The following is a 27,939-nucleotide window of genomic DNA, read 5'->3' as shown; positions in this document are numbered from 1 at the left end:
CTTGTCCTCTAAACACATACATTTTACTGAGGAAAAGATAAGAACAAGTTAAATTAATCCCAGAGGGGTAATTGTCGGAGCATACCTACGTTCCCTCAACGCTTTGTTCCCTCCTGCCTGAGGGAATAAAGGGCAGAAAGAACACAGGGCTGACCCCATAACTGTATGTGTGGTATGCTCTGCAGTAGTGGGAAAAAAGTTATGAGCGGTCATATTTAATGAGTAATACTGGGTTACATGGAGTGGAGTGACTCTCTCTGGCAACTGCCTGCATCCATAGGGTGGTGCTGTTTGGTCCTGTCTAGTTATATGACTGCATTGGCCAGGGGTTGACGTGGAGGAATGGATCCTCCCCCAGCTCTTGTTACACCCCCTAACATCTCTGGAATGACACACTGAGTAGTCAGAGGGGGATTTGGGATGAGGTAGGTTTGGGGCCCGTGGCAGGATTCGTAAAGAAATGGGGTCAGGATGAGGTCCAAAGGAAATTTGATATGATGGTAGATTTGGCCGTGGAGTGTACAGTTGGGTGCCACCGATATTGTCCCTTATCATTTGACCCATTTAGGCCTGACCTCAAAATTAAAAAAAATCCTTCTAAATCCTCAAAAATAGCAGACCTACAAGCTCATAGCGCGCCACTCGGTGGCACACTATGAGCTTGTAGATCTGCTATTTTTCAATAGCTAAATTATAACATAGTTTAAAACACCAAAAGGGGTTCCCGCCCAAAATGGGTTAACTGTCCTTTTGCGCAGATCTCGCAAACCTCAGCAAAAAGAAAAGGACAATATCGATGGCCTCCAACTGTAGGTCAACTTACTGGCTCTGTTGTATCATCCAAATTGACATTGCGTTGTGTGTTATGGTGAAGTAACGGGTGGAGTGTATTAAATGCTATTTGAGGGGCAGGCGGTGGCCGACTGTGCATGGCCGCTGAAATGTTGGCACACGCACTGAAGGTCAGGCCCCCTAAGTGGGGTCACAGACCTCCAAGTGAAACTTCACGTGTCTCTTATCAACCAGTGTAGCCCTCCTCGAGACCAACTGTATAAACATCCACCGCAAATTCACTTTTCAAAGCACTGCTACCCAGGTGTGGAATGCCCTCCCCCCATCTCTCAAAACAAACAAATCTCTGGCTTCCTTCAAGACAGGCCTAAAAATTCACCTATCAGCAGGTCAAAGGGAGAGGAGGTGATCGCCCCAGCCTCTTTATACTAATAATCCCCTTCCGATTAACTTCGGCCCCAACCTATACATACTGTATATTTCATGTTTAGAGGAAATTGATTTGCTGTTATATCAACTGTTGTTACTGTGTTAAATTATTATTCATGTCATGTGTGAGTGGATGGGACCCGAATGGAAACAAGGCCGCAAGGTCTTTCTTCGGTGAAATCCTTTTTCGGACAAAAAAAATGCCTGACTGTACATTGTGCTGTTTGCATTTATATGTTGCCTAATAAAATATTCAATAAAAAAAAAACCGCAGCAGCATACTGTACGTGGCCTTTTAGCCTCTGCAATGACATATTAGAGCCCGACCGATGCCAGATCTTTGGGTTCAAGGCCAATGCTGACTTTGTAGAGCCACCGACTTTGACCGATATCTTGTCCAAAGTTGCCAAAATGCTCCAATCAATTAGAAAAACTTGGACCTGACTAAAGTTTCCATTTCAGAACATTTAATGCATTTTATCTAACCACTTACTGTAAGGTAAGCCCTATGTTTTTTCAAAAACGCATGTGAGCTTTTAGGTCTACTATTTGTAAAATATTTTACAGTGTTTGCTTACATAGCTTAAAAACCAGGACACGTCGTATGCATAATTGCAGATACCAATGTTGTCAAAAAAAATCACACCCGTGTGAACTGAGTGGTGTAAGGTCTTATATAGACTGATCAGCTGTGGTCTGACGTAATGTCTGACGTAATGAAATCACACCCGTGTGAACTGGGTGACCATAGCAACCATGCTCATTTTTTTTGGTACAGACAGACACGTAAACTAACAAAGCCAGTTGTAGGAGTGGTTTACACCACTCAAAAAGCAAATAACCACTATATTCTCTAGGTCGTCCTCAGAGGGGCCCTCCATCATTGCTTCCAGTCATCCCGGTTATCCATACATTCATGGCAGGAACGATACCCGTCTGGCTTTATACCAAATTCCCTCTGTCAATAAAATATGCTCACAGTAAGCATCTTGTGCTCACTTATAGTACAATACATGTTTACTCCCATTCACAAAAACAACAAAAGAAAAACCTACAGTATTAATTGTCGCTCAAACAAATGTCCATTGTCTTGATCTCTACTGAGCCAAACTCTCTAACTCCCAGGGACAGCATCAATACACACACCTATGAGTTATAAATATAACAACTCCAGGGTACGCTTCAAAAGCATCCAGGGAGCCACCCGGCTAACCTTACACTACTCTGTTGGAGACATTCAGTTCTGAGACACATAACCAGCTAGAGAGAGGGAAGAGGGTAGAGGTAAACTAAACCACAGTCCTGAACAACACATAAGCTACTTAATTTCATCTCTTAATGACAATATTCACAATTATGCCCATACCGTGAGCATGAAGTAAAGAGCAAATATTGTCCATTGCTAGTCTGCCAGCATTTCTGCATACGTTCTCAACCTAGATTCTTGCATGGATAGTCAGGTCCTGCGTATTGCAAATGACTTTGAAACATGATGCGATTCAGCAGGTCATGTTTGAGATGGCCAGAGCATGGTGTCACTCAGCAACCTAATAAAGCATTGTGCCAGAGCATTATGCCAGAGCCTTGGCCATTATTTGGCTCTGGGATAAAGGCTACAAGAGCTGAAACGGGGGTGGAAGCATGTCGTCAGTGGAGATTATGGGGATTTACCAGTGACCAGCTGAAACACTGCAGTAGCTAATAGTGTTAATATGCAGAGTTTGACTTCACATCCACTGTACGAACCATCCACTGACAATAGAGAACTTCAATATTTAACATTGGGTATAATAGAATCTGACGGAAACTGACGGAAACCTTTTCATCATAAATGTGTCCCACACAACGCATAGTGGGCTTGTAGATTGGCTATTTTCACAATTTTAAAACATCAAAAAAGAAAAGGGACTTCCCACTGACAATATCCTTTCAATGTCATACAAACGTATCACAAAAACACACAGTGATCACATTTGTTCCACCTCACGGAGGTTGAACACAAGTTACATTTGATAACATTCCATGGGGCCACCCTGACCCAGGATGTCATGGTTCACAGATTTGGTTGCTTCCTAAATATAAAAAATACAGTGTGCTGTGTTGTCATGGGACCCACAATTCCAAATGGTTTCACTGGAAGCCCCAACAGAGACAACTGATTCACACTGGAAGCCCCAATAGAGACAACTGATTCACACTGGAAGCCCCAATAGAGACAACTGATTCACACTGGAAGCCCCAATAGAGACAACTGATTCACACTGGAAGCCCCAATAGAGACAACTGATTCACACTGGAAGCCCCAATAGAGACAACTGATTCACACTTAAAGATGGAGTGCCGTGTTTCTCTCCCCCTAAAACATGATCATCAGGTACTATGATTATACCAGGAGGAAGATTTCATTCAAAAAAAGTGTACAGAAAGTGTTAAAATTATGTTTTATGTGGCCACAACCACCAATTCATTAAGTACAGGTATGCCTGGTTTTCACCTTAGCACCACAGCCCAGCTCGCCCACAGCTGTTGTTGTATGATAATGTGGGAGGTGTTAGGGTATGTTTTCTCATGCCAATAAAGCCCTTTGAATTGAATTGAATTGTTAGGGGAGGTGTTAGGATTATGATGACACTAAAATGGTGTTATTTCGATTGGGCCTTTTGACTCAAAGGCTTTCAGGAAGAAACCAAAAATACACAGGGAAGACACACCTGGGAAGACCCCCACACCTGGGGGTCTTAGAGTAATGTTAACTCCATAGACACATGCAAAACAGAAAAAGTACAAAAATCACTTCACTCCATCTTTAAACTGTGCGTGCGTGCGTGCGTGCATGCGTGCGTACCAGGTTGGTGTTGGTGTTGTTGCTGTCCTCCTCAGGCATGGGCAGGAACACAGCCAGAGCAATACAGTTAGCGAAGATGGTCAGCAGGACGATGATCTCAAAGGGTCTGGAGGAGGAAGCGGTTCAGGACAACAACATACAGTAACACAGGACAGGTCTGCTGCAACTACACATTAGTTCCTCCTTAGCCATTATTCTATTCAGTGGTTCTCCAATCTGGAAATGGATTCCCTGATGAAGGCTTAACCGCCGAAACATTGGATTACCTGCTGTCCTAATAAGATATTGGCACTCTGGCTATTGGCGTGTGCGCCAATAGCCACCCTCTTGTTTTTTCAAGATTTCCTCTCCAATCTGGAAACCCATTGGCAAAACAAAGGAAACAGTGTCCTCTTTAGTTGACGTGAGTCAACAGTCTCTCTCAAGAGACTAGTGGTTCCTAAACTTGTCAGGTCGAGACCCAAAAGAGATATTAGACTCTTGCCCGGGGACCAAAACTAGTGACAATAGCAGTTTGTATTTAATTTATGGAATTTCTTAAATGTATAAAATGATTTTACATGTTATTTTATTTTTTTAAATGAATCTAATAGACATTTTTATTTTTACTTGAATCGTGGCCCACAAATGGGTCCCGGCCCACTGTTTTGGAAATATCGCGTATAGATTGACAATTTTATTGGTCAGTTGTTAATAATTGACGCAGATAAATTCTACTTGACTTTTTATAATCAAAATCAACTAAATTGATTAGTCTGATTAATACTTCATCATGTCACACACAACAGTGTCACAAAAATAGCTAAAATGGCAGATCTACAGGCTCACAACACGTTGTCTGACGGCTTATAGATCTGCTATTTATTTTAATTATTCTTTTTGTAACATTTCACCTGTGCAAATCTGTTACAGTAACTGTCTTTTTTTATGTTGGCATGTTACGCAAAAATGTATGTCGGAGGAAAGGCTAAAGAGCTCGAAACATCACACAAGGTGAATACAAAACTGAACTGGAAGGAGTTTCTCAGTGTAAACATTTCTTTTTAGTTCTGCACATGAGCCACCTTGAGTGCATGGACTTGAGGGAGTGCCTTTGTGGCAGTTTTTTCCCCCTCTCTCTGAATATTAGTTAGGGATCTGCACAATGTGCATTGAAATTTGGTCTAAATGTGTACATGCACAACCCCCCCAAAAACATGTGCAGGTGTCAATTGCACACGTTATTTTTAGATCCATGATGATGTCATTATCTGAGTGAGTTCATTTCATTGTCTGCATGAGGTAAAAAGTTAAAATCATAATAGTGTCATAACAGCTCCATGTGTTGTTATCAAACAACATTGTGGGCCTCTCAAACTCCATCTATAGACTCAACCAATCTCCTATTGCAGGCCTTGGCATGTGTGTGTGTGTGTGTGTATGTGTATGTGTATGTGTATGTGTATGTGTATGTGTGTGTGTGTGTGTGTGTGTGTGTGTGTGTGTGTGTGTGTGTGTGTGTGTGTGTGTGTGTGTGTGTGTGTGTGTAATGCTGTCCAATGTATAGGTCAATTCCCACCCATAGGGGGCACCCTAATAGAATTTCCCTGCTAACTCAGCATCATGTCTCGTCTGTGATGAGACAGGACAGCTGCAAAGCCCCAGAATATGACCACGGCTTTTTAAAAACACTCCACTTATCAAGAAAATAGACTGGATATTTCCACTCTCTGACATGTTGTTCCCCAATGGCTGTCAACAGCATTGCTATGAGAAAGGAATATCACATTTATAAGTATTCCAGGTTGTTTTATTCTATCTCTGGGACGTCCCTTGGCTCTCAATGCCTGCGTTGTGATTAAACCACTACAATAAAACTTTATATTGAGTTGGTGGTGCGTTACTACAATTCAAGGTCATACAGTACTACTAAACAATGCACAATTAATAGTACATCCAGTAAAACTGATAAAAAAATATAGTTGATAGTCTGTTGAAAACATGGTTTTAAAGCTCAATGAATCAAAATATCTTCCGACTTCAAAAGCTATGAAGACCACTGTATCCAGATTAACACGGGCAATTCCAACACATTCTACACAATTATTTATGAATATAGATGCCACACTAATAACGACACCATATCCTAATCTATTTCAGATAGACTGTAACTATAACCATGGCTTAAAGTGGGAATGGACCTCAGACTAAAAACAGGATGGAAACCCCCCAACAGGAGGCACACTACAGGCAAACAACAGGCTTCACAGAGCAGCTTTTTTCCACATTAAAAGCACAATGCCAACCAGCCAGGTTACTTATCACTAACTTAAAGGGCTTTCATTAATAGTTTCCGTCAGACAGCTGTAAATAGATTGGGGTTAAGCAGCGCTCACAGTGAAAACACTGGGGTTATGCTTTACGTGGACGTGGGGCAGCCTCACACATAACAAAAGTCTTAACACCTGGGGGAGGCCCTTATCAGACCTTCGAAGGAGAGCTTGACCATGCTGATCACAGCAGGTCTACAAAGCAGCTGTCAGTCTACCACCTGGCATTATTCACACCTTTTCTGTGTACAAGCTCTGCTAATATTGATGACAGACAGGTGACATCTTTCAGTGATCTGAAAATCCCTGCGCCTTTAAAAGGCTCAGCAGCGCACATCATAAAAGGATTTTAATAACTCTTAACCACTTCAACAATACTGTACTTAGTATAGAGCCCTGGAGGAATCCAGCCAACCTGCCAAGTCAAGTCTGCTAGTATTTGCCTCTACAAGGTGCACCTAATCTCTTAACAGATAACCGATAACAGATCTAGGGCTCCATCTTGCACCACCCTTATCCCTAAACTTATTTGCCATTTTTTACTATTTTGAAAATCATTTTAAAATAGTTCAACTAGCCGATTACATCTACACGCTGTGAGCTTGTAGATCAGCTATTTGAACTATTTTAAAAGGTTTTTTTAAATAGTAAAAAATGGCAAATTGGTTTAGGGATATGGGTTAAGGGGTGGCGCAAGATATAGCCTCTGTGGCTTAGCGGTCTGGCCACCTAGCCGGCGTGTCACGGGTTCCAGTCCCAAGCCCGTCGGCCTTTGCTGCATGTCTCCCCCCCCGCCCCCCCCCATCTCTCTCCCCCTTTCCTGTCCAAAAAATACTGTACCCTATCAATGAAGGCAAAAGCCAAACAAAATATATTAAAAAAGAAAATGAGAAAAACAAATAAAAATCAAGGACTTCAACAGGACTGAAAATGTCCTAGTTTACAGTTAAGTGTGTGTGTGTGTGTGTGTGTGTGTGTGTGTGTGTGTGTGTGTGTGTAATAAGACAAGGATACTTCCACTCGCAAATCTTGATGGAGGCCTTGCGGATAGGGTTTTTCAGCCCAAACATGAAGAGGGTTCTGGCAGGTCGAGGGTTTCCCCCTGTGGCCTGGAGCTTTTTCAGCTTCTCTCTCTGCTTCTTCTTCAACTCCTCCTCGTTCATCGGCTTGGCGTCTGCCATCTTGATGCCGCCTTAGGAAAACCCCTATCCTGGGAGAAACACGTCCACTAGAAAAAAATATTCCAACAAATGAGATACTGATACAACTCCGTGCCGTGAAGGCCCCTGGGTTCCAAATCCTTTTGGTCCACAAGTCAAGGTGCTCCGTCCTCCTCCACTTCCGTGTCTCCCCTATAGCTGGTCTTCTTTCACCCCCCGGCTGACTTACAGAGAGAGCCACAGGTCTCTCCTCCCGACTGAGGGCTGACACAAATGTACAGCAGCCAGGGAAAAGTGATAGGCGCCCCGAGTCAGAGGGGAAGCAGTTGGTAGTTTAAATATAGACTGTAGACCATGCTTGGGGATGGCAGAGAGGGTGGGGTTAGGAGGTGGGGGAGAGAGGTTAGCCGGGGTGGGGGGGGGGGCAGCAGTGGCTGGCAAGAGCACAGGGAAGGGGTAAAATGGGGGTGGGGGGTGTTGTGTCAATACATAGACACAAACACGCTTTCAAAAGAGAAATCAGCCTTTTCCCTGCAGCACACATGGGTGACAAGCAAGAAAATGATGACAATGACAGGCAAGAAAATTAAGATCAAGGAATGATAAAGGGAGCTCTTGGGATGCCGGCCACAGAATTCTAAACTCATGCACTCCGGTGTCACAGGGGTAAAGTTCCTGCCTATACCCCCACGGAGACTTGGGTTTGAATCCTCTGGGCGCTTTATGACAACCTGTTCACTAGTCACTACTAGCAACTTCAGGTTGGCCAGGGGCCTGAAATGAGAATAGTGTGTGCTTTCACACACACACCAACTCCTCTCGGTGAAACTCCTCATTGGGGGGTGGGGGGTGATGGCAGCATCACGTGTATAGGAGGTGACACATGCTTATCTGTAAGCTAATAACACATAGCATATTTAAACCAAATGGTCAGAGTTCCATGATTCCATTTTCTTAGGTTAGTCATTATGTGCAAAATAAGAACTAAATGACGTACAGTAGCACAGCTTAAAAACATTCCAACTGCAAACAAATTTCATCTCAATCCTGCAGCAACTTACTAACTTAGAAATTTGATAGACCAATGATGTGCAACTCTACTATTCTCACACATGCAAGTACAATTAACTGCAGGTGGATAGCAAACATATTATGTACTTTGTCACCCTCTAGTGCTCATCTAGTGCTACTTATAGTACAAATGTAGACCTGAGGCAGATTCTAAAAACTCCTAAATCCTGACCTTATGTTTTCTGAAACTTTAAGGCAGAACATATATGTGTTCCAGGTCTAAATGGGACAGTAAGTACGTACGGTATGTGGAGAGGCTTATTGTCGTATCAGACAGTCATCCCTGTTTCACAAAGCGGCTAGACCCCTGTGAGATGGATTGCTAAGGTGGAGCGCTACACCTACCATCAGCTCCCCGTACTGACCACATGACTTGCCGCACCCAAGCCGTGCTACTCATACGCTGAATGGGCGGTGTCCGGCTTCAAACCCATGACCTTGTGATCAAGGCCTTGGCAAGTGCTCTATACGGACTGAGCTACCCGCACACAAATGAACAAATGTAACCAAGCACAGTTAGGACTCCTAAAACAAAACAAGGCAAGAGAAACCTTAACAGAATTTTTAATTAAACATCAGGCAGAATTAATAGGTATGAGCGAAAGGCATTCAGTGCAATGTAATAATCCGGTCAGATTCAGGATACAAACATAAATAAAAGTACACGGATAAAAACGTTAATACATAAAAAAGGCCATATCACTGACATGACATTATGTCCAAAAGCAAGTGTTTTTCAAACATTATAAATAATGAACTAACTATGGATAAACTTCAGTAGTTCTCACAGAGTGTGACATGAAGTTATGTAGGCCAGTGTAGGTTTCTTTCTTACTTTGAGGAACAGAAAACCAGGGGCTATTCTATTCAGTAGAACAGGGTAGTCATATTGAACACATGTGCTGAAAGCCATAAAGCTTAACAATAAATAAAAGCTATCAAGCCACAATTTACAAACGGCAATGATTAAATACAGCTGTTAACCACTTGAACCCTTAGCCAAAAATAGCAGATCTACTGTATAAGCTCAGAACGTGAGATTCTGGGTAGAAGGAAAGAAATTGGCAACTGATGACACTTTTACTAAATATAGAGGGTTTAACACATTCACACCGGGAAAGCATCTCTTTGTCAGTTTTGGCATTGGCATTTCCAAAGTAGCAGATATACAAGCTCACAGCACGTCATTTTGATATTTGTGAAAAATCTTGTGAGAACTACTGGTTTAGAAGGAATCTGTCTCAGGTCTTAACGGGTTAAGTGGTTAACTTGGGAATGTGCATTGTTTGGCAAATCAGTGATGAAAAGTAGGGTCACTTGTCTTTACCCGGTCCAGTGACTATTCATACAAATACTGTACGGCTTACATGCCCTGACGTAGCTTCAGGCAATAATGATAAGACGATGGAACAAAAACAAATAATTCAATAAAGTAAAACTCAACTTTCATGAGAAAGCCGTTTTCTATGGCGTTTCCTAAACTGCCAAATAAGTGCTAATATTACAAGTTGAAATTCCAAACCTACTGTGTATATCAGTTTGACAAGCTTGGTGAAATGACTGCAATGGTTTCAAATACCTCAGATAGTGTGGTACACTACAGTATACATAACCTGTACTCCAAATAAATATCCACATTAATTCAGTCATTTCCATTGAAGTACCAAAGGTTTCCAAATAGCTGCTTGTTGACAGTCACAGTGAGCCGTGCTAGTGTGTTATGTTAGTCCAGCTACAACTTACTAACGAGTCACAAATTACAGCTTTCATTTTTCATCATTCATGTCTCATGAACATTGTTTTATCACCACTGACAGACACGTCTGCTATCAGCTCACTGTGAGGATGCAATGGAAGGAAAATTGGACCCATCAGTCTGAGTCACGATGTCACAATAACATAGCGAGCGTGCTATTACTGCTTCATAGATTTAAAGAAATCTTGGCAATGGTTTTAATTGTTTAGCAACCATTTGAAATAAGTACTGTATGTTAGGAAGGGTGGAAAAGAGGAAATAGAAATAGATTATACTGCTCAACAGCAACGAAATGGAGCTGTTGACATTCATTTTATATTGGCTCGCCCAGTCTGTGTCGAAGTGCCACTGAGCAAAACCCCCGACCCCCTAAAAACTATTTGCCCTCCCACAGGGACCAGAACATTTATTTTATTTTCCTTAAAATTATTTCACTTTTTTATTTTTATATTGCAATACATAATATTGCACCACTTAAAAATATAGCCAAATTAATTTGTTTCCCAAAAATGTCCCCTCCCTACAATATAACCAGCTCAAAGCATGCTGTCAACAAGCAGCTATTGAATAAAGTGATGGATTGCGAGTCGCTATGCTTTGAAATGAGAAAGGAACAGCAACACAGTAAAATCTGTGTTAATTTTAACCATTTGTAACTCTGAGAGTATACAAATGTATGTGTATACTCTCACATTTAAACTAAACTAACACTGAGGATTTTACTGTGTAGTGTCAACAATAACAATGCAGCAGCTGGTGACAGTTGTCAGAGCACTGAGCCTGATGAGATTACCTCCACTAGCCCTGCTTTGAGACAGGCAGGGTTTAACTAAGCATCTTGTGGCGATCAAACACAGTCTTGCGCTGTTCCTGGACTTGCTTCTTCCAGCGCTGTTGTGCCCCTTCCACTCGCTCCAGCATGGTATTGCCCCGGGCTTGGGCAGGGTCAACTGGTGGACGCATCTCCTGAACATGCACGCACACGCACACGCACACACACGTTTTAAATCAGGAACTGAACACTTACCACTCAAATGTCAACGTGGGCAAGTTACTTTAACACATTCAAACATGAGGCTGATTCTACAAATGCCTTCTAAAAACAATACTTGTCGCACTTTCAAGATTTTTCAAAAATGTTCAAAAATAGCATATATACAAGTCTAGATATACAAGCTTTACAATTTAGGCATTTAGCAGACGCTCTTAATCCAGAGCGACTTACATTAAGCAAGAACAAAAAGCATGGGAATACATCACATATGTAAAATGCATTTATCGCGAAACATGCGTAAGCTAAGAACGTGACTAGAACATATCTATATAATGACACTATACATATAAACTATAACTAGAAAATATCTATATAATGACACTATACATATAAACTATACATATATGCTATACTATGCTGTACATATATACTATGAAGTGCTATGACTACATATAATGCACTTATTGTGCTGTCTACATGACATGCTATAAGTCTGTTTCTGTCTCTTTGAGCCCCTATGGAATACGCGTGCACGTCTCCTGGTGCTGGGGGTGACGAAGGCGTTGCCTAGCAACCGGGTCGGTGTTAAAAGTTGATTTTCAGACAGTTTCATATCGATAGAATACATTAATTGATGGAGAATTCCGTGAAAAGCAGACAACAGTTGGATTTTAAATGACGAAATATTCCATATTGGTTAAAAAAAAAAAAAAGTGGTCTACCCAATAACAGACATACTTTACAGAGTCTGAGGAAGACCTAAGACACTGAAAACATCTCTCACCTTGGTGGCAATAAGGGCCTTTCTCAGCCCCACCCCTCTCACATTGTTTATATTGTGTTTAGGATCCAAGATGGCCGCAGCACCAGGAGGGGGTGGTATGGGGCGGAGGTGAGCGGGCGGGGTAGACATATGCCCTTACTGGTAGGGGGCTGCATTCAAGACACTTGCCTTGTGTTTGACACCTGACTTGTGTCTGAACACAGCTTTGATGGATGTGTTCTGCATGATCTTGGATGTTATCTTGGATCCTAAACATAATATAAACAATGGGAGAAGGGTGGGGCCGAGAAAGGCCCTTATTGACTAAACTGACTATGGGACCATGATCCAATGTGCAGTAGAGGTGTTCACGGCTCCACGAGAACCAAAATTATGCAGCCGATAGTACCCGAGATCCGAACAGGTCTGTTTTATCATGGTCACTCTGGTCGGGGTCAAATGCTGTCTGTTATGATTATGCCGACCTAGGATCAGATAACTGCATCAACGCAGTATATGGGCGTGCAACGTTGCCAGCTGTCAGTTCAGTGACAAACTACTATACCTCTATGGAATAAAAAGGTTCACGAACTGTGGCGCGTGAGCTCATAGATTCCTTCTTCATAGAGGGGAAAACATGCAATTCAATATTTCATTGTCTCTTATTGCTGGCTGCGTATCTGCTGGATTCTAATTTATGGAGTAACAGTAACCTTTTTAAGACAGTACTTCATAATACTCGTGTTAACTGAATATCTCATCTCACTGAACTATTCACCGATTGCGCGCGTGTGTGTGTGTAAGTAAATGGTGCATTTATATAGCGCTTTAGATATATACAACGCGATTTACGTGATTCACCCATTCACACACATTCATACACTGATGGCAGAGGAAACTGCGGAAACCGAGTCTTGCTCAAGGACACTTTGATAGTCTACACTATCAAAGTGTGTATCAACTCTGGGGGAGCCCGGGATCAAACTGGGAACCTTGTAGTTCCCATCCAGCCGCTCTACCGACTACTCTACCCCTGAGCCACTGCCGTCCTCTGTGTGTGTCTGTGTTTGCGCGTACCTCCGAGTCCTCCTCGTTGTGCAGGGGCTGGGTGTAGGGTTCATGTTTCCGGATCAGGGGGTCCACCAGGAGCAGGAACAGCATGTAGAGCAGCAGGGCTCCCACCACAGACAGGTAGATTATGATGGTCACCTGACACACACGACAGGTGTCACAACAGGATTCTATCTTTTGACAAGACTTTCAAGTGTCATCAGCTTCAAGTATTTGTGTCAATTTAAAATTTACAGTTTAAGAATTTAGCAGACACTCTTAATCCAGGGCGATATACAGTAAGCAAGAACACAATGTAATACATCAAATGCATAGAAATACTAGTCATCTAGGATCACAAGTAAACTAAGAACCTATCATCCATCTAACAGTAGAATATCCGTACATTGAAACTACAAACACTATAGAATGCCAGATCAATACTGATCTGGCATCGGTCTACATAAATTTCACTCCCTAAATTACATATTTTAGCCTTTGCATAAGGCTGCAAGGTCGTAGAGGCTAGGGCAAATGCTACGGAAAGTGCTACAGGCTAAGGTAGAGTCTGAAGAGGTCAGTTTTCAAACTATGGCGGAAGACTGGGAGTGAGTCTGCACTTCTAATTGCAATGGGGAGTTCAGTTCATTCCATAGTTTGGGAGCCATAAGGGAGAAGAGTCTGGGACGTATGGACCATAACTTGTTCTGGATGTTTTAGTGAAGGTACTGCTAGCTGCCAGGTTCTACAGCCAGGGGTTGTAGGGTTGGGTCAGACTTTGAAGATATGGGGGTGCTATACCTTTGGTTGCTTTGTAGGCCAACATCAGTGAATTGTACTCTGTGCGGGCAGCAACCAGGAGCCAATGGAGGGAGCGGAGAAGGGGGGAGACATGTGGAAACACTTTGCTTGCTTGCTTGCACACTAGAATCAGAATAATTCTGATGCTGATCTGCTCTGTGTGACAAGATGTATATGGACTTATATCATGGCCGGATAGCTATCCAAACAATAAAGTAAGCTTTCAACTTATCTGATGCTCCAAAAACAATTTGACAAAATACAACATTTTGATCCCTAAATGGTAAAAGGTTCCTCTGGTGTAGCTGTCAAAATAAACGTTTGGAACATCAGCTGCAATCCAACTGTATTGTTTGGATACCTGTAGTCTTGCATGGCCCTCTAAAATAAAAAATGAAGGTCTGGAGAAACTCATTGGAAACAGTGGACAGAATTAATGAGCAGCTCCCTCGCTGAGCATGGGTAAAAGCATGTGATTGTGGCGATGTAGAGTGTTAGGAGGACCGTGTTTTTCTGACTGGGTGGGAAGCAAAATTAAGATTGAAACTGTTTAGTGTTAATCGATGCATAATTTAAAAGACATCCATCCATCTAAATCCGACACAAGTCAACAGCTTTTGTTGGCATAACATTACTTGCTGAAGCTTGTTTCACTGGGTAGTTACTGTATGTGCACAACATCTATGGAAAAGTTCATAAACTGCAAATGGCCAAACCTCATTGAGAAAGCAAGCCTGGGATGGAATGGAATATGCCTAAGAATGACCACAAACATTTAGCTACAGTACAACGTAATGAACGTTTACAACTTAAGCAACCAAAGTACTGGAAAGTACAATAAAGGAAACAACAGGGATTTATGTAATGCCTAACCAGACAAACAAGATTAATAGCAGCGTCAGATTACTCTGTAAAGTGCTCAGCATTAATTTATGTATAAAATGGTAAATGGTGCATTTATATAGCACCTTTATCCAAAGCGCTTTACATAGATTGTGCATTACATTCACCCATTCACACACACATTCATACACTGATGGCGGCGGAAACCATGCAAGGTACCAACCAGCACATCAGGAGCAATTAGGGGTTCAGTGTCTTGCTCAAGGACACTTCGACACCAACTCTGGGGGAGCCCGGGTTCGAACTGGCGACCTTGCGGTTACCATCTGGAAACTCTACCCCTGAGCCACCGCCATGTAACTAACCAGGAAGTACACTCTCACGAGGTAAATGTATACAGAAGTAGAAAGCAGCCTTTCAGAGTAAATGGGAGTCAGTAGTACCTTGATTGTGTTGCTGCTGCGTTCCTCATATTTGCACTCACACAACAGGCAGTAAGCTTCCACATCATGGCCAGGTACCGGCATAGGTTCTACCACATGGAGGCAGGTACTGGAATGATAAGTCCATAAAAATAAATGAAATTGCTCATCCGGGGAGAGTGGCAACTGACCAGTCTCAACAAGTCTCAAAAATATACAGTAGGTAACAGAAATTGTGTTATTCCATAATTATATTGCTTGCATGGTCAAAAGATTGCAACTACTATAGCTACAGTATAGCAGTTCATACAAATCGATTAACACGAAACTCCAGACACATGTTCGAGAATCAAGAATGTTTTATTTGTCACAAACTTATATCAAGCACAAGCAGTGAAATGTTGTTGGAACTTGTTCCGCAAAAAATCGTAACATCCTAAATGTAATAACATATTAAGAGGAGAAATAAATTTGATTAAAAATATATACAGTGTGAAACAAATATGAGATCTAGTCTTAGACCGGTACATTAGCTTATCAACATGCAGCAGTTCCAGAACAAGTGTGCAGGAAACGTGCATAATGCATATCTAATCAATAGCAGCAATGTCACAGTCGAATGTGCAAAGTTCAATGCTAAAACTATGCTGTTCCGTTTCTTTTCAACAACTTCAACCCCTACAGTAACAGAAGTACAAGTCACCATGGAACTAACTAGATAAGAGAACGAATTAAAGTCTATAGAGCGTCGCAGTCCCGCCCCCTTTCATGACGACGTGAGACCCAGAAGTGAATTCCCCGTTCATTTTCTCCATAGGCTTTTTAAAAAGTATTTATTTAAAGACGTTTACGCAGCGGACAAAGCCAACTCGAGTTGTGACAAATCACAAAACAAACAAACAACATTTTGGGCCGAACAAATAATTACAAAGAAGAAAAACAACAAAAAAAGCGTTGTAACCTGCCATTTTCTTTTTCTAATTATTTGTTCGGCCCGAAAAAATTGTGTTTGTTGTCATGATTTGTCACAACTCGAGTTGGCTTTGTACGAGGCTTAAAAGGTCTTTAAAGGAAAATGAACGGGGAATAATTTCCTGGGCCCTGGTAGGGTGCGGGACTGCGACGCTCTATTGACTCCTACCCAGAGCGCAGGATGACTTTCAATTGTCAAACATCTCTGCCCAAAGAGGAAGTAAACTAACCAGTGCTTATTATATTATAATTACATTTTCCCTAAAACACTGAATATTATTGTTCCCGATAATAAGGTCTAGGGCGACAGGGGTATATTATACTTTTGTACAAGGTGTATACATGCAGTATGTATGATTTTTATTCCAAAATATTTATTATCTTTTAATATGAAACACTTTGATTTTGTGGTTATTAAAGGTGCTGTACAGAAACCAGCCTGACTTCTTACCAGTCTTTCTGGGAGACATTCCTGTTGTAGATATGACCCGTGATGTTCCTGTAAGGCGGGCAGATACACTTGCAGCGCACATCCTCAAAGTTCTGTGGATTGGGAGGAAATTAACCATTATACAATTATCTTTTTTCTTTCTTTCCTTTCTTCAGCATTTACATGTTTTCCTTCTACTCCACTACATCTCAGAGGAAAATATTTTTTTTTTTACTCCACTGCAATTATATGAAAACGGTACTATAGTTAATTCGTAGATTTTGTTTACAAAACACACAAGAACCACTTCAGCCTACATACATATCGGCCATTTGAAAATAGCAGAGCAATTGCAAAAAGTAGCTCATAAACATCATGTCTACGGTGGATTTTTATTTAACAAACGCTTTGCAGATTGAAAGAGGATAATTAAAGTGTGACCTACAGCTGCAATGTTGGTGATTTTAACGTCTGAAATTCGATTTGGATAAATGGGCTGTCAATGGAGGTATTGTAACTCTAGATTCATCCATTATAAACTAAATCTACTGTTGCAAATTGCGGCTACAGAGCTACAAGCTTTTGTAGCTTTTGTAGATTTCCAAAATATTTTTTGAAATACATTTTGATTTAACTTGTGATTTATGAATGGGACATTCTGCACAATACACTACTTAATATGGCACTTTTAAGTACATTTGTATGCTACATTTGCCAATATACATTTAATTTGTAATACAGGACTTTTACTTGTAACAAACAGAGCATACAGTATCTACATTGCAGTATTATACTATTTATACGTATACCCCCCCATACGTAAATCACTGCTATAAGAACACCTGCCAATTGATACACCTACCTTAGCCTCTGCAATAACAGCATACTCGGACAGCAGGAACACAATCAGGGTTGTGAACGTGATTAAACACACAGACGACATTTTCCCCCCACTGCTGCAGAAAAAGGAAAATCAGCCACAGAAGAACCAAAACAAATTAGTCATTGGTAATAATAATGCTATAGCAGGCCAAATTCTAGCTAGTTAAAATAGCCCCGCATTTCTTTTGCTGTGACAGTTAAATCTAGAAACGTTTTATGTAACAGATTCACGAGGAGAGCAGTGCGTTTAACTTACGTAGCGGTAATAATTGTAAATGTTCATCCAGTTACATTCATTATCTCAACAACAAACGGACCAATGTCATAACAACAAGCTGACTGCTGCGCACTTAATTATCTTCCGCTCCCTACTTCCGGGACTCCTTCTTCTCGGCTGCCGTTACACAGCGAAACATGGACTTACACTGCCACCTATTGGTTGACAGTGGAAGTAGAAATACGACTGCAATGCAAAATAATTTGTAGCAAAAAAAAAAGAGAATGTTTAAACCCTTTTCAATTATATTGACACCTGACACACTTATACTGAGTGATATTTTATAATGATGATAGATTAGCAGCATTAATTCATAACGCTAATCAGAGAAAGAAAATGCAATATTCATATTATGCTCAGAAAAGATTTGGATAAGATTGTGTGCCCTGCTCATTATTTTTATTTATTTCTTACCGTCTGTTTTCTTATGTGTGTTGCATGTTTTTTTTATAAAGTGAAATCATTTAATTATTACAGAAGTATATATGAAAAGGATAAGATTTGCATGAATCCCATGTGTGAGTCAGACATGGTATACTGTGATTCATCAAAAATATTTTTCTTCATCTTCCGGTCAGCACTGTTGTATATCTTCACTTCTCTGGCTGGTGGAATTTGTTATGTCCCCACCCCACACCCTCCCTCCAATCAATACCTCTATTTCCCGGTAATCCTGCTTTCACATCTCTCTGTATAGTAAGCTACTCATACCTTTAATAAGCCATAGAAATCAATGGCCCACAAATTCGGCTTGAACCACTTGAGCTCATGGCCGTGGAGATCAATTGAGGCCACTGTCTCTTTCTCAAATGAGCTGTGTGGACAGCATGGTGCACCTTTGGCTTCCATGTCTAGTCATAGTCTGCAGTGGTCCCCAAACTTTTTCATGTCAAGGACCCCCAAATTGACACTAATTAGCCCACGGACCCCCATTGAATGGTATTTCTATCTCTGGGACCCCCAATTTATATTGTAAAATCAATGTTAATTAAACTCAGAGAGTGTACAAACTCAGAGAGTTGGTTCCTAATCTATCATTCAGTGATAATTGTCACTGCATGTAATCCCTTTTTTAAGGGTTTCGCCTTTATTTTATATATTTTTTTATGAAGGGACAGACAGTAGGCTGACAGGAAATGGGGAGAGAGATGGCATGCAGTAAGGGCCGTCGGGATGGGGAGTCGAACCCGCGGAACACTGCCAGACTGGATTACCAGCCAAGGTGCCTGGACCGCTGAGCCACGGCCCAGGCCTACTGCATGTAATCCTACAGGGAGAAGAACTGGAACTAGTTTCCCATTTCAGGTGTCTTGGAGTCATTTTGGACTCAAACCTGACCTTCAAGAAACACATACAAAAGTAACATGTATACAATCAACTTCAATCTGAAAAACGTCTGTCGAATCCGACCCTATTTAACAACAGAAGCTGCAAAGACATACCTTCACAGGAAGAGAGACAGCGGTTATGGTACCAGATCTGTATTCAGGGGTGACTGTGAGGTCAAAAGTCTACCTTCAGTCAAAATGTTCTTTCCATCAAAGGTTGTCATACTGGAATGAGTTCCCTGTCACACTGAAGGAGATCCTCACTTTCACAGCTTTTAAAGGACAATTGAAACAGTGGCTAAAAAACAACCAGTCTTGTGATCACATATGACTGTCAGTCCACAATAGAGTTAGCCTACCCTAGAAATAGTTTTAATCTTTTCTTATTTTCTCCTTTTACCATGTTTGAAATGCTTATGCTGTCCTCTCATGTCTTGTTATGTCAGTTTTGTTTAGTGTTCAATGCCCGGGGAGGCGGGGACTACGGATGGAAATTAGCATCTCTGCCAAATCCGGTGTATTTACGCTATATTTTTAATGTAATGTTCATTAATATACTCTGTCCTGTCCAAATAAACAAATAAAGTAAAGTAAAGTAGCTTACACAGGCTGGGGCGTCACCCGTCAGCAGCACAGGGAGTACTGGGCGGGAAGAGTAGGACGAAGGCTCTAGTCTACAACATCCTCCCGGTGGGGGCTCCTCACTGGTAGGTGAGTCAGTAAGATACAAGGGCAGTGACAATACAGAAGTGTGTGTGGGGAGGAATCCATTTTCTTTTAAACTAATGGTTGTCTGGATTTGGTACAGTTACAAAGCATGTCTGCGGCAGAGCTGTTTTTGTGTGACGTATAGGTATATGGGGAACAACAGAAGGGATGGGGGTGCATCCTGCAGTTATACCCCTCTCAGCCATCATTTCCCCCCCACATACGAATAGATAATTAAATGAACATAAATTAATGGCATTAAGCGCAATAACAAATAGATCCACCCAATTGACAAAATAACAAGTGGGAAAGTGCTTGCAAAGAGGCACAGACACAAAGAGCAAACCCATGTAATTGGCTATGTGAACATTTCAATATAACCCCAGTAAAGCTAAATAAATGTTAACGTGTTTTAAAGAGCTTATAGGCTAAAGTTGAAGAGTCGAGACTATCAAGACAATAAATTATGGATTTATTTTTGAGGGCCTCCTATGTCCAGCTTTGAGGGTTTGTGTAAACTCAAACATTGAAGACAAAGGTGAGGACGCAAATTGTGATTGGCCGGAATGAGATGATGTATGTATGATGATGTATGACGATAAGAGCGCCCCTCACTTCACACGGGTGTGATTTTTCTCCTATAGAGTCTATAGGAGATAGTATAGTATAGACTGTTATCCAAAAGAGCAATATTTCTTATATCTGTTTATTGCAGGCAAAACTGTCATGGAAAGATGTAAACAGACCAAATATTGATAAATGGTTAAAATTGCTGCCTATTTTTATAATGATATTTTATTAAAATGTTCACATACGGTAATAATCCATCTATTAGGGGAAACCAGGAGATTTAAAAAAATCACACACGTGTGAACTGAGTGGTGCAACTCCCCTCTCCCCCCACTCTCTCTCTCTCTCTCTCTCTCTCTCTCTCTCTCTCTCTCTCTCTCTCTCTCTCTCTCTCTCTCTCTCTCTCTCTCTCTCTCTCTCTCTCTCTCTCTCATTATCACTCTGACGTGATGTCGGTGATGTCAGTGATGTCACATAACCATAGCAACCATGCTCACCCGTACAGGCACAAACACACACGGGTACTAACAAAGCCAGTTGTTGGAGTGGTTTGCACCACTCAAAAATATTATTAATTATTTGGAAAGTACTGATTTGGGATTCCTGACAGACATTTTGTCATGACTGCCACACCCACTGTACCCCCATCCCCCCCATACTCCTCTGTCATCTAATTATAGGAGTGGAGACAGGGGTCCAAGACAGGAGGCGGAGGCGACCAATCAAGCCATCTATAATGCCTGGGTCAACGCTTCATGCCCTGCCAGATAATCAGTCTCTGTTTGACCTAGTCTGTCGTTTTCCACCCGGGCTAGCAACATATATATCTCTTGTGTGTTATTCTGAATACTAACCTTACTTTCTCTCCTGTGTTTGCACTGACCACCTGAACCTTGGAAGTCTGCCTCATCTACCTCTGCTGTCAACCCTGTGACCCACCTGATCCACCATTGCTACACTCAGCTGCACTCCTATCTAAATAAACCTCCATCCTGTGTGTCTCCGTGCTTGCACCTGGACCTGGGTTCAAACAAACATTACATTGAAACACATGTTGTTCTGATTTGATTTAGTTTTGGTGGATTTTTTTGCTTCCTGGCTTCCTGTTCTGGGGATTTTGTCTTTTGTGTTGTTATTTTATTTTACCTTGTTGTGTGTGGGTTGTATGTGTTTTTACTTGTTTGTTTTAAATCGATAAAAAAGTGTACACGACTACACAGCTTCCACTGTCCCAGTAGAGTAAACCCTTCTTAACTGGCCACAAAGTCCCAGAGGTGCATGGCGAGGCAGGCAGACATCCTTCTCTTCCCATGGATCGGAGGTTCTGGTGTCCCCAAGAGAGAGGAACGTCCAGTGTGGGTTGGCTGTCTGCCTCCACCCGGCAGCCAGCATGTAGATGTGCTATTTTCACAACTTTTACACAAATGATACAAATACAAATACAAATGATACAAATACAAACATTTTTTCATAGGGCATTAATTCATCAAAAAACACAAAAAGATGAAATATGGAGGTTATACAGTAGAACGTGTTTTGAACATTTTGAAATAGATCTATATGGATGTAAAAAGAAAATATAATCTTGAAAAGCAATTGCCATAGAATATAGGGTGGAAATTAATGCTATATAAGCTATAAGCATGGGCATGTGCAGTGTGCACATATGCAAGTACCCAGCTGTCTATAAAATGCCTAATAAAAATGGAAAATACAAAATCCCCCTTATAAAATGGAGGAGAAAGCAGCATCAACATTTTTTCATCTGTCAAGGTTCCCCGGGTATTGATTGTGTCAATCTATAGCCTACATGGTGGGAATGCATTAATTTTCATTGGGCTGAAAAACAGCAGGCAGGTTGCCCACTAGGAGATGCTAAAAGGCCCACGGCAAAAGCCAACTAAATCCAGACCACCAGCACACATACCAGGTAATATAGCAGCAGAGATCTCTTTCTATCCAGTTAAAATGTAGTCTTATGCAAAACAAGTCCATATTCCAGTTATCATAGAGCCAATTAAGCTACAGAAGAAGCACACGCTGCACAGTAGTTGAGTGACATTGGAATGCGTTAATTATGCATCGTTAGAATTATGTTCACCAAAACATGCACATCAAATAGCATGGTCAGCATTAAATTAAAAAATTGCGTTGTTTTCACTTTGTCAACGTAGTTACATATCTATATATATACACTGTAGTCCAAAAGATAGAGTTAAAAAAAGATAAAGCTGTCCACAAGCTGGAACGGTGTATGTATGTAGCCTTTATCATTCCTTTCTTTACATCTAACCTTTCACTATGGTTCTTTCTGACCTTTATCTCATCATCTGTGGTGCATTTTAGCTTCCCCCTCTTCCTCTCTATCGTGTTTTCTTTTTGCAGAGGACACTGTTTGAATAACAATACTATTGCTGAGAAGAAGTGCCATTCCCCACCTTCAGTCCTCCTCTCCTCTCCTCCTGGCTGAGGTGATACATGGTGGGCAGCAGCACTATTCTAATAGACACATGTGGTAATTACAGTAGTGGGAGGCAGCAGACAGTGTTGGTCTAGGGACAACACAAAACTATAAATCACGAGTCGCGGTTCCGCCCTCCTGAGTGTAGCCGATCACGCTCAACCAAAAAGCAATTCTGCCAACATGTGTTTGCACATTTGTCTTCATCAACAGCCGGCTTGTTTGTGGCCCTGGTGACTGCGTTTTCTCGTTCCCATGGTAATCAAACGCACGGGCGTCTCAATAGTGCACAATAGAATGGACCCTTACGGGTCCATCTTTATGCTCTCGGGAGTTAAACTAACGCCAGAAGTCTTCCCTGTGTGTAAGTTGAAAAAGTTTATTTATGTGATGAGACACAACGAGATAGTCAGTATCAGATTAAGAAAAATCTCCATGAGGTCACGGAGTAAGAATTGAATGCCACAGACGAATAACAGTCTAAGTCCACACTATTGATCCATAATGTATAAATGATAGATAAGGGTTCAGGACAACGAGGCCTTTTCGTGGAGGGGTCAGTCTGAAATTTGGACTTAGACTGTTTTTCGTCTGTGGTACTCAATTAGAAAGCACTGTTTCAGTATAAATGGACATTTATACATAAGCACGTCATTTTAAATACAATTCTGAGGTGTTTTAACTCTCTTCAGTATTTACAATTTCCATACTTTTATTTCTACCCCACCAACTACATCTCAGAGGAAAATATTGTACTTTTACTCCACTATAAAGTTTATGATAACTTTAGATAATAATAATAATAATAATAATAATAATAATAATAATAATAATAATAATAATAATAATAATAATAATAAACATTTTTAACTTATCAGTACTTTCACTTTTAGTATATTTTGATGCCAATACTATTGTACGTTACTTTACTCAAAGCTACATTCTGAATACCAGACTTGTACTTGTAAATTGTAACAGACAGATTTCTACAAGAGGGTATTGATACTTTTACTTAAGTAAAACATGTGAGTAGGCCTTCTTCCATCACTGGACAGTAGACGGTACCCAGTAAAATCATCAGCGTTAATTTATCAATTTGTAATTCTGCAGAGAGTGGACAAATCTGGTTACTGAGTTCACTCTCAGTTTTAACATTCAGGTGTTTATGTTGCTGGAACGTGCTGCTAGGTTCCTTAACAAGTCTTAACAAGTGGTTTTTTTCTAACCTCAGTAAAACTATACCTGCCTGCATGGGAGCCAATCAGACACATGGTAGGCCTATCCTATAATGTTGATGTGATTCTCACACACACACACACACGCACACGCGCACACACATACGCACACGCACACACACACACACACACACACACATCACATCACACATCACATCACCACATAATGTGCACATACTATGTGAAAGGACTACATGCATGCGTGTGTGCGGGCGTGTGAGCGTGCTGGTAGGACAACCCTACCAAGAAAATACTTAAAGGAAGACTTTGTCGATTTTAAACCTCATCTTCATATAATTCGCCCTCCTCAGTAATTATCCTAAAAGGCTGATCTACAAGCTCACAAAGTGTAATTGTGACACGTTGTAGATTGGCTATGTTCGCCAAATGTTCGCCCCCAGAATAGGGACGCAAAATGTATAGCAAAATAATTCATGCTTTTCAAGGATTCATCAGAAGGATGTAAAGATGGAATCACACAAACTCTGCTGCACAGATATAACTGTCTGGAACAGCAGACAAATGTTTGCAAAAAGTGTTAATTAGAAGTTATTGATAGAAGGCTTTAGAATTTATGCAATAAAAAAAAAAAAAAGTGTGACATGTTTTGATCAAATGTGAGGTATATTCTCAGTTATTCACAGGTATTCAAGCAAACAAAGTTGTTCAGGCATACCAAAGCCTATAATGCATGTAACACATTGCCGTAAACAACATGATTATCAGCAATTTCATCAGTGTATTTAAAAAATGAACATTAACTAAAAGTTTAACTTTTTTCTAAATGAATGAATACCATTTAAATATTGCTGTAGACCTACAATATATTTTAACCTGCTCAGGGACCCCTTCATGGGGGCCCGCAGAGCCCACTGGCCTTTAGTGTGCAGGGTGACTCCGGGTAAAGTGTTTGATCCAAACAGACAGCTGCCAGCAACCCAGCTGAGCCTGTGCAGGGGAGAAGGTGTCTGCTGAGGACTCTGTGTCAGCAACGTGAAAGCTGAGCACAGCTACACTGAGCTAAGCTGAGATAGATGCGGAGGAGAGAGCATGTGCTCTCGCCTCTAAGGGACATCGATTCTTAGTGAAGGAAACGGAGACTGCTGGAGCAGGAGACTCAGCCAGACAGAACATGAAAGCCAGGATCGGCCATGACACATGATGGACACACACGTGGTCTAAGACAGCCTATTGCTATAACCCCCTCCCTGTTGCCCCTGCTCACTATTTTTCCCTCAGCAGCACCTCAGGTAAAAAAATAAGTCAGAAAACAGTGGAGGTGAGATGATGTTTGAATCACAGCAGCTATACAATTTGAACTCTGCGCCTGCATAATGAGCGGCTCTTGACGTTCCTTAAGGATACAATTCATGAAATGATCTCTGCGTGCTTGGGATGGCGGGGGAAAAAGGCAACCTGACGTAAATTCACATGCATCTCACATGAGGTACATGGGCAGAGAGACAGTCGGAAGCAATAGCAAGAAATGAAAGGAGACGTAAATTGAGAGTTGGATAAATAGCTGTGGGGAAGGACGGAACTTTGTTGTCGGAAATAAAGGAGAGAGAGGAAGGCTTTGGTCTTAGTAAAAAGCTGCCAGAGGGGGTTTAACAGGGCTTGGCAGGCCGGTCGATAAACTGTCAGCCCTTAATGTCCACAGTCCTAATGACAGCACCACCATAAGACTGATTCACAAAGACAACGGACGGAATCTATAAGGACAAGTGCTCCACATCTGGTTAACCCAGGGATATGCAACTTGCTGCATGTGGCTCTTACTGTATATTATGCCCACTCCCCTGCAGGCTCCCAGTTGCTTTGGCAAAGACGTATGTCAAGAAAAAGTCAAGATAATGTTGTACTACTTGTAATACTCTGTTACGAGTGAAAGTGAAACCCTAATATAGAGACGACAGATATCACACGGTTAATCAAGACAATGCATAGATAAGAGTAATCGTCAGACAGAATTTGTCAGAATTGTATTGGGAGGATGGAACCCTTGAGATGCAGGATCTCGTTTTAGACACATAACTACAACATTACATACAGTGCAAGTACACAATACACAAAACATATATACTGTAGACCAGGGGTGCCCACACTTTTTGACTTGAGAGCTACTTTCAAAATTACCAACTCGGCAAGATCTACCCACCAAATCAATTATTATACCATTGCTGAAAATAGTTTAAATATGTACCTGAGGGGGCTTCGGAATAGTAAAGTTCGTGTTACATTCTGTACAGTATAAGACAAATGCACTTGGAATGGGAAATAGAGGGGGAGAAATGGTTTTTTTTTCAATAGTTTTTTTGTCTTCAATATATTTAAATGAAATACTCTTTAGGGGCATGCCATGTGATCTACCTGCACAGCCTTTGTGATCTACTGGTAGATCGCGATCTACCTTTTGGGCACCCCTGCTGTAGACAGTATTGAGCCAGTCGAGGTGATAGGGATTTTGTAATCCAAAGTAATCCTATGTTCGACGAGGGATTAGGCATTTAGTCAAAGTATATTATAGGAAATAGACAAACCAAAACAATATAGGTACACATGCCATTGGACAATACAGAGGTACAATACATGCCTCTGATATACAATGCAATTACAGGCAAACATCTGCCACGCCTTGACCAAATAAGGGATTCATTTTCCTCTCTACTTCTCCTCTCCTCCCTTTTTCATTGTCTGCCTTTCTTTGAAAGCAAAAAAAACAAAACAGCTTGCTGTGTATCAGCTGTAAACAGGATGCATAGATAAGAGTAATCGTCAGACAGAATTTGTCAGAATTGTATTGGGAGGATGGCCCCTTGAGATGCAGGATCTCGTTTTAGACACATAACTACAACATTACATACAGTGCAAGTACACAATACACAAAACATATATAGACAGTATTGAGCCAGTCGAGGTGATAGGGATTTTGTAATCCAAAGTAATCCTATGTTCGACGAGGGATAAGGCATTTAGTCAAAGTAATCCCAATTTCTCGTAATTATCAAATATTATAGTTGTAACATTACTAAACTCTATATTCTAACTTTGACTGAGCCTATTTATACTGGAGATTTGGTATTCACTTCAACTGTATCTGTTACTTCAAGGCATCGGGGCCAACATGGTCATCAATGGTCAGAAAGAGTCAGGGTTTAGTTTGGCAAAAGCCTTGACAGATACGAGAATGTTGTCAGGTTCAATCGTGTTTGTCATCAGTTGGTGGTAGCAGGGGTGGGCCGGTGGCGTGAGTTTGTGCGTGTTGTGAAAGAAAGGGAACATTCCTGACAATGTAGCCATGTTGTGTTCCATTGAAAGTCCCGGTGAGCCCCAGCACCCTAAAACAACCCTTCACCACACTACTCAGTGCTGCAGTTCTGGGTCTGCCTACCCCAGCTGTGGCTCACATCTGCAGGAACAGGCAGTGGCTTTCATCCGCTGGTGCCCTGTGGGCCTTGTGGTTAGAGTGTCCACCCTGAAACTGGGAGGTCGGGGTTCGATCCCCGGGCCGGGTCATACCAAAGACTGTAAAAATGGGACCCAATGCCTCCCTGCTTGGCACTCAGCATCAAAGGGTTGGTTTGGGGGGTCAAATCTACTAATCAAATGATTCCCGAGCGCGGCTCGGCTGCGGCTCACTGCTCCAAGAGATGGGTCAAATGCGGAGAACAAATTTCACTGCGGTAATGTGTGTGACAAATCATATGACTTTGACTTTCTTTGCCCCCTCCCCAGTCCCCAGCTCCTCCGAATGCCACCGTGACTCACCGTCCTCTTCCCTGCCTAGTGCATGCACTGCAATCTGACCTAGCAGCTCTGCGTCAAGCCATACTACATACTG

The 27,939-nt window shown here is 41.5% G+C and overlaps 2 protein-coding genes across 3 annotated transcripts in view; both read right to left on the bottom strand.

Moving 5' to 3' along the window:
* Positions 1–7,818, bottom strand: part of cacna1sb (calcium channel, voltage-dependent, L type, alpha 1S subunit, b) — a 42,037-nt gene extending 34,219 nt beyond the window's left edge. Inside the window, exons 1-2 of the mRNA XM_079520818.1 lie at positions 7,390–7,818; positions 4,067–4,172 (exon numbers count right to left, since the gene is read on the bottom strand). Of these exons, the coding sequence (XP_079376944.1) occupies positions 4,067–4,172; positions 7,390–7,556 (273 nt within the window). The 5' untranslated portion in view covers positions 7,557–7,818. The remainder of the gene's footprint in view (positions 1–4,066; positions 4,173–7,389) is intronic.
* Positions 7,819–9,152: 1,334 nt separating this feature from the next.
* On the bottom strand, positions 9,153–17,864 carry tmem9 (transmembrane protein 9). 2 transcript variants are annotated; one of them, XM_079522451.1, is made up of 6 exons: positions 17,776–17,864; positions 17,500–17,590; positions 16,659–16,750; positions 15,257–15,365; positions 13,197–13,328; positions 9,153–11,328 (listed from the first exon to the last, which is right to left on the bottom strand). In XM_079522451.1, the coding sequence occupies exons 2-6, from the start codon at positions 17,578–17,580 to the stop codon at positions 11,188–11,190; spliced, it is 555 nt and encodes a 184-aa protein (XP_079378577.1). In that variant the 5' UTR covers positions 17,581–17,590; positions 17,776–17,864; the 3' UTR covers positions 9,153–11,187. The 2 variants fall into 2 exon arrangements, with proteins under 2 accessions (XP_079378577.1, XP_079378578.1); XM_079522452.1 differs by having other exon boundaries at positions 17,500–17,593; positions 17,776–17,848.
* Between the last annotated feature and the right edge of the window lie 10,075 nt (positions 17,865–27,939).

This window comes from Electrona antarctica (genome assembly GCF_951216825.1).
Source record: "Electrona antarctica genome assembly, chromosome: 2".
Classification (NCBI taxonomy): Eukaryota; Metazoa; Chordata; class Actinopteri; order Myctophiformes; family Myctophidae; genus Electrona; species Electrona antarctica.
This window is presented reverse-complemented; position numbering and strand designations above follow the sequence as displayed.

Excerpts from the sequence above, each read along its gene's own strand:
- tmem9 (XM_079522451.1), bottom strand. The coding sequence starts at position 17,580 with ATGTCGTCTGTGTGTTTAATCACGTTCACAACCCTGATTGTGTTCCTG. Across the intron at positions 15,366-16,658 it reads AATGTCTCCCAGAAAGACTG|TACCTGCCTCCATGTGGTAG; the intron begins GTAAGAAGTCAG and ends TTATCATTCCAG. Across the intron at positions 11,329-13,196 it reads ACAACGAGGAGGACTCGGAG|GAGATGCGTCCACCAGTTGA; the intron begins GTACGCGCAAAC and ends GTGCATGTTCAG.